Raw genomic sequence first — 14,605 nt, 5'->3', positions numbered from 1 at the left:
AAGGTGGCTGTGTATCCCTTCCCCTCTCTACTGTTCTAGCTGAAATCACTCTTTTCTGCAAAGTTGCTGAGAGCCTTGCTGGAGAAAGAAGACAGGTCAATGTACAGGAGGTCTGCTCAAGAAAATGGTAGTCATGGGGGAAGCGTTAAACCAGGGATGGGCCCCAGGGGCTGGATTCAATTTTGGAGAGGATCTAGGTAGCCTCATTCCAGTGGTGGATGGAGCCAAAGGCAGAATGTGTGAAGCCGGAACTATATCTTTTTAAATTATCTGTATAGTTTAGCTTAAAGCTCTGACTACTAGTAACTAAGCGCTATAAGAGACATTGCAACCTTTTAGAATGGGGAAAAAAAACTGTACGAAAAAGCCAGGAAACTACCAGCGGATGGAGGGAATTGGGTGGGGTGACATAAAAGGGGCGTAGCCATTTGGTGATCCCCTAGAGGGCCAGATTTACCACCCCGGCCTGAGGTTCCCCACCTTGGCATTAAACACTCATCCTTCAGCATTTCTGCCCCAAGCCAATTTCTCCCTTCCTTCTCTGCAGCTGCTTTTAATCTTTGTTCGGCCCTGGAAGGAGGATCTTGAGATGAGTGACATCATCATTATGATAGGTAAACAAATCAATACCCAGAGAGCTTATCAGAGTTTAGGATTTCAGAACTATTGATCACTTGAGGCCTGAAGATAACCCTTCTCTAATACCTCACGCGAGGGCCTCATTTTTTACAGGCTCAGCTGGAATAGAAGCTTCCAGGCTTTGGTTAGGGTCAAGAGGAGTATCTCGTTTCTGCATGAAGTAGGAATTAAACTCCAGATGAATATCAAATGGAGGATTTCTATTTCTTCCCTGAACACTTACGGGATAAAAGATACTGTGCTAGTATAGAAAGTTTGCCTTAGTATCTCAATTGTGGCATATCAGGCTATTTGCCATAATGTTTATTTGTTTGTTCATTTGTTTGTTCACTCATTCATTTATTCTATCAACCAACTAATAAATGGGTGTTTTCTGGGTGATGCTGAAAGTAAAAAGTAATTTAAAATTACAATAAAATGAATTAAGCAGCAGCAAACAAAAGACCTATAAGATCAACACTTTAAAGTTCAAGAGGATGACAGAGCAAAATGGAATGGCCCTAGAATGCCAAGGAAATCTTGACTTTGAGAAGTTGCGTGACATTTCCAATGTATATTGACTGATTTAGTATATATTATCCATCTGTCTAATCACCATTGGGGAAGGGCAGGAAGGGATTATTAATGGTGGTAACCAGATGAGCATAAGGTGAAGGTGTAAGGCTGTCAAGACCAAGTATGGTGCGATGAATAGATTTGGGTATGGGCAACCCCTGTGGAAATCACAGCTCAATTACAGGATGGGTGGGGTTGATGGGCTTGAGCTGGTCATTGTCACTCAGTTTTATATGTTGGAAGGTGGTTTGAAAAACGTAGATGGTGATTTTAAAAGAGAATTAAATAAATTGCTTGATGGCTGTCAATTGGCCATAAAGGTTCTATGAAGACTCCATGATGGGATGAAACACTATGGCACTTAATACCAGTTGTTGGAGGAGAGGGACAAATAGCAACCCCTCATATTCCACTTGTGGGCTTTCTGGAGGCATCTGGCTGGCCACTACAGGAAACAGGATTCTGGACTATATGGATCTTTAATCTGATCCAGTCAACCTGCTCTTATGTTCTTATTTACTGCCTTAGAAATTAGTCCTATATCCATGCCAGAACAGTGCACAGCTCTTGGCCACGCTGAGCTTCTAGTGCAATGCAACATCCTCTGCTCTAAGTTGAATGGCTCTAGCTCAGTGGCAGAAGGTCTTCCCCTGCATGCAGAAGGTCCCAGGCTGATCTATAGTTTAGAAGAGGCATTCCTCTGTCTATATTATAAAGTAGGGAATGCCTCTTCTGGGCTTCTAGTGCAATGCAACATCCTCTGCTCTAAGTGGAATGGCTCTAGATCAGTGGCAGAAGGTCTTCCTTTGCATGCAGAAGGTCCCAGGCTGTTTAGAAGAGGCCTTCCTCTGTTTCTATTATAAAGGAGGGAAGGCCTCTCTTGAGGTTGTGCTTGCTTTGACACATGGGTTTATCACCTAAGCAAGCCAAGCATGCTTTCTCCCACTCCCTTGAAAATAATGTGCCACTTTTAATTGATCAAGTCATATGCCTACAGTTAATTGGCCAAGATTTCTTTCATTGAATGGCTCCTCTGTTTCTTGCTGGCTTCCCCCTACCCCAACAAGGCTTCTCTTTGCTCTCTTTGTGACTCCTGGGAGAGCTTTGTTTGGCTTTCCGAGGTCAGGTTCACTGACCTCTTGAACCTCAGAGTTCAAGCCTCAGCCCAAAGTTTGTGGAAGCTCAGCACCGCAGGCATAGACTGAACACCATCTCTTCTTAGGGACAACTTGGACATGAAATTACTAGAGAGGATTGTGAAAGGGACAATAGTTTGCACATCTCTATCCCCAGTGGAGGCTGGTGACTCTAATGTCAGTGGGACAGAGAATCTGCTCTGGGATTTAGTCAGAATTCTAGCTCCTTGGAAGTTCTGACTGAAATCCGGAGCAGATTCACCACCCCACTGACAATGGAGCTCCCACTGTCTATTCCTCTTTCACTTTCCATCTTAAACGTCTAACCAAACGTGACTCCATTGCTTTAACATCAGCCCTACTTTTGGCTTTGTTTAGCATCTTGACTGATAGAGGGTTCTGGTAAGCATTGAACCATCAAAGTTAAAAAAAAAAGATAAAAGAATAAAATACCATATTTAAAAAATGATATTTTAAAAACCAGAATGCCAGAATAAAAAAAAACAAAAACAAATCATGGCTGATCAGTCAAGGAAGGCTTCTCAAAATAAAGATGTTTACAAAAGGTGCTAATATTTTATTAACTTCAGAAAACCAAAAACGAGACAAACATGCCTGGAATATTATGGAAGGACACATCCAGACAATTTATAATATAACTCAATTCTTACATTCCCCCTAATGAACTTATATTTATTTATTTATTTATTTATCCATTCATTGCATTTTTATACCACCCAAATGCTGAAGCTCTCTTGAGTAGTGCCCAAAATTAACATTATAATAATATATTATATTATTATATAGTATATAATGTATGTTACTGTTTGTGACTGCTTTATTTGAACAACAGTTACAATATTTGAGAAAACATAGTAACATATTTCTTCATAACAACATGTATTGCAGTGAAGCCTAAAATGACTTTCTTTGCACCATAGTGCTGGCATATTGGGGGTGATTTTTGTAACACCTTCTGGATATGGGTGTGTCTTCCAAGAATGCACCTGTGGTGTGTTCCCCCCTCCCCAAAATAACTTGATATGCAGTCTTTGGATAGGGAGAGAACAGTTTCTGTCTGTTTTTTTCTGGCATACAGAGATGAGGAGGTGCAGGAAAGAGAATATATGCAAAACCAGGAAGCGAGCTTTGGGTTCTGCTCTGTCTAAGGTGCTGAAATAGTCTTCGGGTAGCTCCCAGAGGCTTTAGCAAATGATTAAAAGGATTAATTCCGTCCGACTCTTTACCTTCTAAGTCTATATAGCTGCCTGGAGCGTAATTTGTCTTTCTGGGGGCTGCTTCTGATGATATTCATTTCTACGGACGGCAAACCCAAGGGAGGTGCTGAGATTCATTGCAAGAAACCCGGAAATTAGGAATGGTCCCTTTCTTGAAAAAAGATGATTTTGCCTGAATGCCACTGTGTAGATTTGATTCCGTTATATGACGGGGGTGGGGAATCCGAAGGCTTGTACCATCTCAGAGACTGGATGGAGTTGTAGGAAAAGATCTTGCCCAGACGTAGGCTGAGGGACCTTAATTGTCTCCTTGAGATCAGTTCTATTCAGGTACCAGAGTATCAAACACACAGAGACACTTCATCAAGATGCACTTAGATGAGATGTGGTCATATGAGACTTTCACAATCAGAGGTAGTATGCTGGGGAACATGAGTGGGAAGAGGCTAATGCATTCATGTCCTCTTTGTGGACTTCCCATGGGCATCCGGTTGGCCACTGTGTGTACACAATGCTGGCCTTGATCTGATCCAACATGGGCTCTTCTTCTGCTCTTCATTGGGTCATAATCAACTTGGCTGACAATTTGCTATCTTGTCCTTGTGTTTAGCTCTGCAACAGAACCATGTCTTTCCTAAGCCCTATAACATGTCCTCTCTTCGCTTCTTCCACCTTAGGTTCTCGTCCTCGCCTTGAGGATTCCTCTCCGCGGATCATAGAACATCCCTCTGACCTCATCGTGTCCAAGGGGGAACCGGCAACATTGAACTGCAAAGCAGAAGGACGCCCCACTCCCATCATCGAGTGGTACAAGGATGGGGAGCGAGTGGAGACCGACAAAGAAGACCCTCGGTCTCATCGCATGTTGCTGCCGAGTGGCTCCCTTTTCTTTCTGCGCATCGTGCATGGGCGGAGGAGCAAACCCGATGAGGGAGTGTACATCTGTGTAGCCAGGAACTACCTGGGTGAAGCAGTCAGCCGGAATGCATCTCTGGAGGTAGCCAGTAAGTAGAATTCTGAACAAATGAGAGGGAACTTCCAGTTGTCTTCAAGCAATGCTTATGTTCACTATCTTCTGCTTGGCCTGCTCATCACTGATGGGCAGTGAGGTGGCTTGCTAGGAGGCAGTGGCCCATGATCTTGGTATTAACTTTTGTGTGAACCTGATTCTAATTCTGAAAACAGTATCCGATGTGAGTGTTTACACTTCTGCTATACAGTGCTGCTGTCACTGAAGTCATAGAGACAGGGAGATTTATTTATTTATTAAAGAGAGCCACTAATATTCCATATAAGATTTAGTTCAGTGGTCTCCCATCTAGGGCATCAATCAAGTCCACACTTGCTTAGCTTCAACAGTACTGTAGCATCTTGGCTTCAGTAGTGCTGTAGCACTCCCAAATTATTCACTGGACCTGTACCTGCAGCAGTTTGGATCACAGCCTATCGTTAACTTCAGCCCAAGTGCAGATGCAGAATTAAAACATTGACCTGGTTTGCATGTAACACCAATTCCTGGGTTAAACAACCCAGGAATTGTTGTGGCCATATGAAAGTGAGCAAGTGTACTGCTTCCTTTCCACTCATCTCTCAGCACTTCCACTTTCAATCAGCTTTCAGAAGCAACCCTGGGTTGTTGTCATGATGTGTGAACCCAATACAGGGTTGTTTAGGGTTAAACAAGCCAGAGTTTTAACCCATGGTTTGTTGTTGGATTAAAACTCTGGGTTGTTGAACCCTAAACAAACCAGAGTGTTGTGTTCATACATCATGACAACAACCCAGGAAAATGGGATTCTTGGGTTGTTTCTGAAAGCAGAAGTGGATAGGAGCCAGCACACTCACCCAGTTACATGCACTGACAAACAACCCATGATTTATTAACCATGGTTTATTTGTTTGTCTGAACTATCACATTATCCTAGAGCTTGTATTTACAGCTCTAACTTCACAGGTACAACAATGGGAAACCTCCCTTGAAAACTAAAGTCTTTTACTTTTTGCATAGGTGCCCTCCTTTCATTTTCATTTGTGTGTGTGTGTATTTATCTATTTATCAATCTATCTGTCAAAAAGTACAATCTTTGATGTCGACATAGAAACTGATGCATGCTCAGTGCTAAGTGCTACCTTAGGAGTATGGCTTGGCTCATTTTCTTGAGCTATTTGCTCAGTAGCTGCATTTACACAGTTCATTTTGAATGTCCTTGCTCTCCAGCCATGACACAATGCAATCAGAATTGTGCAATATCTTGGGGACTATTGTGTGCAGGGTCCAGCCTCAAGCAGGAGGCTGAACCAAGTGATCTTCTGGCGCTATGATTTTGAGCAGGGAGTGAGGGAAAGACTGTTACTCCAGTCAAAATCAGAGAAATACAACAGAACCTACTTCTTGGCTAGATGTAATGCCATGGGGATGTAATGCCATGGGGATGTAATGCCATGGGGATGAAAAGTGGTTTTTAAAGAATGCCATTCCTGCAAATTCCTTGTGGTTCGGGTGAAATTGAAACACTTGCAAACATACTCCTTACAATTTTTGATTTTTATAAAGGTGCAAGGGGACGCTTGCTTGCTCTCTCTCTCTTTTTTAATAAGGACGATTCCTGGCAGATCAGATGAATTGCTGCTTGTCTCCATCTTAATGGGGTCAATACCAACGTTGCTTTGTCAGTAGCTACATTCTTAAACATTGTTGTTCACTCAGCCTTCAGCACTTGATAATTAGGCTTGACATTTAGAATTGTTCTTGATGTTGCAGACTATATAACTCTCTTTGTCTTGTGGTTTGTTTGCTATATATTATCATAGATTGACTAATAAATCCTGCCTGATTGATCGCAAAATCAGAAATTCCTCTTCTCACTCTGAGGCCACTTCTAAATTTGCTTTAAAGTTGGGAGATATGATCATGAATTTCCTGCATCAAGTCTGTTTTATCTTGTAGTTTGGTGAGTTGCTGAGGATTCTCTGTGAGTGTTCATTCATATCTGCTGCACAATGAACTACATTTCCCAGAGTTCCCTGGAAGAGAGAAGGAATATTGAAAATGGTTCCTCAGCACAGGAGTGGACAACTTGTGGCACTCCATATGTTTTTGCTTACAACTCTCATCATCTCTCACCATTGGTGATGCTCACTAGGGCTAGGGTGACCATATGGAAAGGAGGACAGGGCTCCTGTATCTTTAACAGTTTAATAGAAAAGAGAATTTCAGCAGGTATGCTTGCATTTGTATGCTTGCAGCACCTGGTGAAATTCCCTTTTCATCACAACAGCTAAAGTTGCAGGAGCCCCTCCCTCTTTTGTAACGGGTCATGCTAGCTAAAGAGGGCAGGGCTCCTGCAGCTTTAACTGTTGTGATGAAGAGGGAATTCCACAGGTGCTGCATGCATACAAATGAATCCTGCTGAAAATCCCTTTTCTATGCAACTGTTCAAGATACAGGAGCCCTGTCCTCCTTTCCATATGGTCACCCTAGCTAGGGCTGATGGGAGTTGTGGGCCAAAACATACAGAGGATCACAAGATGCCCATCTCTGTCTTAGGAGTTGCCATGGACCCTAAGGAAACACTGTGAAATAAAAGTGGGGAGGGAGGGAGGGAGAGAGAGAGAGAGAGAGAGAGAGAGAGAAGAACTTCCTTTTCAGAAAGATTTCAGGGAAGCTCTATGCGAGGGGTGCAGAAGCTCAGGCTTAGGAGCCAAATACATCCCACCTAGGGCTCCAGCCTGGCCCTCCAGGTTCCCCCCCAAACCCCCCTTCCAGTTGTGTACTGCCTAACATCTGGCTATAGAGATGTGTGAGCAGCTGTCCTGAAGATGCACCCATAAGTACCTCTTGTCCTGCTGCCAATCTATTATTTTTCTCTTCCCCCTGTCCCAGTTTCCTACAACCCCCCCCCCCCCCGCTACAGCCAGTCAAGTTGATTAAAAACAAAATGTCAAACTGAACGAGGGGGGCGAAAAAAAGAAAAGAAAAGAAACGTTTCTGCTAATCTCATTCATTGGCAGGGATTTGGGAGTGTTTGCTTAACAAAACGAGTTAAGCAAATGGTTGAAGGGGAGAGTGATCAGGGCCGCTCGCAAATCCCTCCTCCCGATGGTTCCACTGATGGTAGAACATACTCTTCCTTGCACCGCACTGCATCTGTGGCGGCCTGTTGTTGATGTCTTCTCTGCTTGGGAGCATTTTGGCTAGACCTGCAAGTCTGTCCTCCACCACTTTGCTGCGTTCAAAGAGCTTGGAAGGGTTGAGATCGTCTTAATTGGAGATGTAGGGAAAAGGTTTTGGCTTTCTGACTTGGAAGGATTTGGACCACATGGCTCTGAATTTGCCCCTGAGGGGTGGCAATGGCATCAGAAGTCCAAATAGCCAATTGGGAGAGCTGTGCGTAGACTTCAAGTGGCAACTGTTTCTGGAGATCTGGGGGATTCTCTGGAAGGGTTGGGGTTGGGAGATGGGATGGGCCATAGCTCAATGGGAGAGCTCATGTTTTGCAGGCAGAAGGCCCCCTCCGTTCATTCCTTGGTACCTCCAGGAAAGACCCTTGCCTGAAACTCTAAAGATCCACCATCAGTCAATGTCAACCAGGGCTGCAGAACCTTAGGCTTGTGGGCCAAATACAGGCCAACTGGGGTCCTGATATGGTCATGCCCCCTTCTCTTTTCCCCAACCGCCAAGCATTTGTTTGTAAGAACCACTGTGCTGGTTGAGATCAAAGGCTATCTAGTCCAGAATTCTGGTCCTCACATGGCCAACCGGATGCCCTTGGAAGCCCATAAGTAGGATATGAGGGCAACAGTAACATGCTGCTTCTCTTCCTGGAGGAAGCATATAGCTATCATGATTAGCAGCAACTGAGAGTCCTATCCTCCATGAATTTGTCTTAAGCATCCAAGTTGGTGGCCAGTGCCAGTGCCGACTCTGGCTTTTTGTGGGCCCTTGGGCAATGCCGCCTGAACACCCCCCTCCTTTAGTGAGTTGACCTTCTCACCCTCACTGTCACCAGTTGCTCTTGTTCCTTCTCCTCTTCCTTATCATTGCTACCACTTGGTTGCTTGAGAGCCAGTGAGCAAGTAAGTAGTGACCTCTACTGCTCCTTTTTCTCATCACCATAGTTGTCTGGCCAGAAGAAGAAGAAGAAGAAGAAGAAGAAGAAGAAGAAGAAGAAGAAGAAGAAGAAGAAGAAGAAGAAGAAGAAGAAGAAGAAGAAGAAGGAGGTGAACAAGCAGGTAGCAGTGGTGAAGCAAGTCTAGGAGTCTCTTGTCAGTGGATCCCTGTTGGAGTGTAAGCCCTCAGGAGGTGCCCGGCCATGGCTGTCTTTGGCATTGGCTCTTGCCATTGCTACATCATGTGGTTAGCAAATTCCAGTTTAGCTATTTGTTGTGTGGAGGAATACTTCCTTTTGTCAGACCTGCATCTCCCACCATTCAGCTTCACTGGATAATGCCGGGTTCTAGTATTATGAGAGACGGAGAAAGGTTTTTAAATTGGAAACATGTTAGGAACCAGATTGGTATGCTCTATTTTCGCAATCAGTTGTAAAGTATTTATGTGAAGGCATCTTACCAATTTCTAGGTTTTTCATGCCTCCCCTCTCACCCACCCCTTCCATTTTGCTCCGGTCACTTTCTAGCAAATCTAAGACATGAGCAAACACTCGGTTGATAAGTCCATTCAGTTCTGGCTATAAACTCTTTCTAGCAACTTGCCCAGACACATTCCTGGCAGGCGTCTTTGGTGTGCCTTTCACAAAGCAAAGGTCTCAGAGGCAAGCAAACAAGCCGTGTGGATTCTGGGCGCGGAAGATATCCAGGTTGGTTATTTATCTGCCCTGACCTCAAAACCAATCTCCTGTGTGGCTTACCAAGGCTCTCTCTCTCAACCCATTGTCTTCCTTAATGGCTTTATGGAGACAAAGATCTACAAACAAACAGCGCGGAAAGCATTCAGGCCCTGCTGAAAGTGACACGAGATGAATGATGGCCTTGCCTGAGACAAGGCCAAACGCCAGGAGCTGGGGAAATGAAATGCTGTCCCTGTTAAGCCTTCGGAGTCACTTAACGTTTTCAGGCACCTCCCAAGCTGAACTTAACATTAGCAGAGCTCCAAAATATGGGGTGGATGGGATGTGGGTGGGGGGAACCATTGGCCACTAACCCGCCATGATTTGTGGCTATTGGCTGGACTGATAACAGGTTACTGCTGAAATAAAGCTATCAAAGGAGCACACTGCAGCCAAGGTAATTGGTCGAGATGCAGACATCAAAGGAAAATCTATAAAATGGTTTCCTGTGATGCTGAAGGGCGAGAGGTGGGCTGGGGGGAGGGCATGGGGGGACAGATGGACGGTGATTCCAAAGGCTAAATGAAGTCTCGGTGGTGTCAGATTATCTGAGGGGGCTGGTGCTAGTCACATTTGTGTATTCTTCCACACACCCTGCATTTTCTTTTTCATGTGGAGAACCTGTAGCCCTTTTGTGTTGGTGGGGAGGAGTGCGTGTGCAACCCCAACGCATGCTCGTGGAACACTGAAATGCAGCTTGGCATTACTTTTGAACTGGTCCGGTGTGTCCACTGAAACTCTGCTGCTAAAGGGAGCAAGAGAAAACTGGGTTCCCATCAGCTTGGCTATGCCATGGTGGCCATTGCTGTCCCTGCTGTTGCTTCACAGCTTACACTGCTCTGACACTTTCCTAGTCCACTTCAAGCATCTCATGAAGAAGAGTAATGTTGCTTATACAAGGGCTTGGAATCTCAGGGCTAAATCCATCCCTCTTGAAGTCCCAGCCCTGACCTCTGGAGTTCCACAAAAGGCCACCTCCTTCCCCCAACCTCCATTTGATGCTTTCCCAGCTTTTGTGCAATTTTTCTTCCATTCTTAAAGGTTGAAATGGTTTTCCTAAGTTATGGGTAGCAAGAGCTTGAAGCTAAGCTAGGCTGGTATTTTTGTCCCTGCTTCTTTTTGCCTTGAGACCCATCCACCACTGGCATGTGGCCTCCAAGAGCTTCTCTGAAATTGGGCCAGTTCAGATGACACGCTAAGCCATGGTTAGGCCACTATCCCCTTTGCAACTATTGGTTGGTGAGCATGTTTAAACCATGGTTATGTAGTCACCATGGTTAGGAATGGTTCTCATGACACACTAAGGCCTTTGCTAGACCTACCTGCAAATCCGTGTGTGAGGAAGGGTGATCTTAGTTGTAACTAAGGCGAGATCCCGCCCTTGTCGTGACGTCAGGCGAGGCAACTCTAGTAGAGAGCCGTTGTGCCTGCCATTTTGTGTGTGTGTGTTTCAAGGGGCCGCAGTACAGGAGTGCTGTGGCGACAAAAAGTAAGTTAAAAAAAAAACTTTACTGATCCCCCCCTGGCCCCGATCTCCCCCCCCCCGATCTCCCCCCCCTGGCTCCGATCTCCCCCCACCGATCTCTCCCCCTGCCCCGATGGGCCCAGAGCTCCTGAGGAGTGCTGCACCTCGTCCGCAGCTTCTCCCGGCTACTCGTGAGTAATTGCAGTAGCCGGGAAAAGCGGCGGAATGGGCTACACGCTCGGGCTCAGCCTGAGACCGCGGGAAATACCGGGCCAAAAGCGGTGCCCATTATCCCGGGCCAAGGGAGTGTTACCCCTGCCTGAGCCTGAGATCCCCTGTGCATCATCTGGATTCAAATGTCACTTCCTGGTTTGTTTACCCAGTCACATGAATCAGAAGGAAATGGGCTGCATGCAATCACATGTAGTTCATTCACAACATGGTTTATTAAACCAGGATTGTGGTTTATTAAGCCACTGTGTTCCTTTCAAAATACTCCCTCCATGATACTACTCAAGGGAGCCTCCATATCATCGTCATCGTCGTCATCATCATCATCATCATCATCGTGACCACCATGACCATGACCATCTTATAACTGTGGTCTTAAACCGTGGTCTAGCAAAGGCCTAAGTCATGGTTCACACAACACACTAAGCCATAATGTTTAGCTCAAAATTCTTAACCACCATTGCTTACTTCGTCATCTGAACAGGGTCATGGAGTTCAGCCCTCGGGATGAAGGAGTTTCTCTATTTCTGGCTTACAGACATCCATGGAACAAAACCAAGAGGGTGTCATGTTAAATGATGATCATGGCCCTTTGGAGAAGCCATAACCAAAAGCTCTGTGGATAGACTTCCTCAAAAATATCTGGAAATGCATGCTTTCTGTGCTTTTCCTCTCTCGCTCACTTGCTCACTTTGTAGTGTAAGCCACTAGATTGGTTTCTGGCTTGCTGCACACATCGCGGCCTTGAGTTCATTCCCAAATAGCATTCAGTGCAGCCTGCCAAGCAGACTCTCTGGGATGGAAAAGCTTTTGGGGAGGTAAAGACCTAGCATAATTCAAAGCAGTTCTTCACTATCTTCCTTTATGATAGAAAATAGCAATTGTGGGCTCATCTGATCAGTCAAGCCCTAGACTTATAGGGCTTGAGGAGCAAATTATACTGAAGGCCACATTGGAAATGCATTGGAATCCATTTGTTTGCCTGCTTTCCTGCAGATGGTTATACATTAAACTTTGTGTTGCTGGCACTTTGACTATAGCTAAGCATATTGCATTATTGTTATTGCCGTTATTGCAATTGTCTAGACTAATGGCGATTATCTTAAGCATGTTTTTGGGAGATGGTACTTAGCTAATGGAGATCTCCGTTTACAACGGGTTCAGCCAGTGTATGTGTGGACCTGAACGTTGATAGAATTTTGATAGGAGAGAATAGCCCAGTTTGCATTTCACACCAGCCCGAGTTTTCTTAAAAACTGGTCCTCCTTCTCTCCACCTCATCCTCACAACAACCCTGGAGGAGAAGGCTATTGATGACTACTGGTCCTGATGGCTATATGCTACTTCCAGAATCAGGGGCAGTATGCCTATGTACACCAATGTATGGGGAACATGGGTGCAAGGGTGCTGCTTGTGGGTTTCCTGTGGGCAGCTGGTTGGCCACTGTGTGAATGGAATGCTGGACTAGGGGCCCTTCCACACGCCGTACTGAAGGCGCATGCATGCGCCCCAAGTACGACCCCAAAACGATAGTGTGTACTACAGCCAGAAGAGACGGAGGAGGTGGTGGCTGGGGAATCTGGGTGCGTCCTTGCTGCCGCCGCCTCCCCGCCGGCCTCCTGCTGCCGGGGTAAGAGCGACCCGGGTCGGAGAGCTCGGCGGAGGCAGAAGCTGAGCTCTCCGACCCAGTTTGCTCTTACCCCTGCAGCAGGAGGCCGGCGGGGAGGCAGCGGCAGCAAGGACGCACTCAGATTCCCCAGCCACCACCTCCTCCATCTCTTCTGGCTGTAGTACACACTATCATTTTGGGGTCGTACTTGGGGCGCATGCATGCACCTTCAGTATGGTGTGTGGAAGGGCCCTGAATGAATCCTTGGTCCAATCCATCTTTTATTCTGTGAGTTTGGTTAGGTTGAGAGTGACTTGCCCAAAGTCACCCAGTAAGCTTCACGGCTGAGTGGGGAGTAGAATCCAGAGCTCCTGTGTCCCAGTGCAATACTCTAACCACTACAGCACACTGGCTTTCTGTTCACTGTTGCTAACAGTTAATGGGCAACTCCAACTCCCCTGTTCTCTCTTCTCATGGCTTGCTATGTTTAAAGCAGACTTGGGCTGGACAATCCTTAAAATGGAGGACTGTCCTCTGTGAAACAGAATAGACCCTAGATGCAGTCACAGAGGCTCTCTTCCAGATATCTTGCTTTCGGCCTAGTTTTCCCCCCACTGTGCTTGGATTGTACCAGTGTTGGAAGAGGGCTGAAACCCTTTGATGACTTGAACTTTTTAAAACAGCTCATAATGGGTCACGAAGCCCACACCCCTCCGTGCAAATGGAGTCCGGCAGCCGGCCCCTTCCTCACGGGGAGATCCCCCCTCCTTTTCTTGGCTATTGCTTTTAATGAAAGACTCTGAAGCGTTGTGTTTTGTCCGCATGAGAGATTTAAAGGATGTGAGGTCAAAGATTAGCTCCCAGCAGGGGAAAAGAGCCTTTAAATGGGGAAAGGAAGAAGGGGTTGAGCGAGCAGCATCTTTAGGGTAGAGCTGAGGGACTTGAGCAGAACTGTCTTTTGTCAGGGTTGGAGGAGGGTTCCTGGCACCACTGAAAAGGCTGTTATCCTCGTGTTTCTCCCCCCAACACACACACACACACACACACACACTCCACCCCGACACACACTTTTTGCAGAGTTCAGAAAAGGCAAGTGGAACGCCTCGGCCTCAAGCAATTAGCAAACAGCCTGACCTCCCTCAAAGTACCTCTCATGGTCCAAATGGATTTTCTGTTGCTTTCCCATTAAATGACAAATGAAGCCTCAGGTAAATGGCTGAAACATCCTCCATCAGGAATGCGATGGGGAAGGGAACGGGCCTCCTGCCTACCGGGCTGCAGCTAACATCTCGTAATGAGTGTAATGAAAGGAACGAGGGCCATTTTCAGGGGAATTTGCCAAATGGTCCTCCTTTGCCAAGTGGCATGATCTCGAAGCTGATGCTTAGTGGGAATGCCGTAAGTGGCCACGATGAAGGGCTGCTGGCAGTTTTAGACAAGGAGGGAGTGGAGACATGTTGATGGACTTCATGCGAGCACCTCATCGGAAAACTGCAGGGCTACAGTGGTGCTTTCTTTTTGGTGGAGTAGTTTATGACAAGGGTCACTCCCACCACCACATATATTTTCAGGCCTTGAGCTTGAACATGAGGAATGGTGGTTTGTGAAAGCCAGAAATTCTGTTGACTGGTGGAACTCTACCATGAAAGATTTCCTCCGATGGAAACATAGAAGGAGAACGCATGAGGAATTTGATTTTTGTGAACCCCAATATGAAGCAAGGTGATCGGCATCTCTCAGACAAAAGTGGAGATCAGGACATTGCTAACCACAGCATGGTGCCCTTCTCTGAATGTTACAATTTAGTTCCTGGCAGATGTTTTGTGCCATCCTTGGCAGATGTTTAGTGCTATCCAGATGTTTTGGACTATAACTTCCAGCATTCT

General features: G+C 45.9%; 1 protein-coding gene across 1 annotated transcript in view; it reads left to right on the top strand.

The window, feature by feature from the left end:
* ROBO3 (roundabout guidance receptor 3) overlaps window positions 1–14,605 on the top strand; it is a 167,833-nt gene that overhangs the window by 33,097 nt on the left and 120,131 nt on the right. Inside the window, exon 2 of the mRNA XM_063139600.1 lies at window positions 4,246–4,572. Coding sequence (XP_062995670.1) covers window positions 4,246–4,572 — 327 coding nt within the window. The remainder of the gene's footprint in view (window positions 1–4,245; window positions 4,573–14,605) is intronic.

Source organism: Elgaria multicarinata, chromosome 12 (genome assembly GCF_023053635.1).
Source record: "Elgaria multicarinata webbii isolate HBS135686 ecotype San Diego chromosome 12, rElgMul1.1.pri, whole genome shotgun sequence".
Lineage (NCBI taxonomy): Eukaryota > Metazoa > Chordata > Lepidosauria > Squamata > Anguidae > Elgaria > Elgaria multicarinata.
Note: the sequence above shows the minus strand (reverse complement) of the source record. Positions and strands in the feature narration are given on the sequence as shown.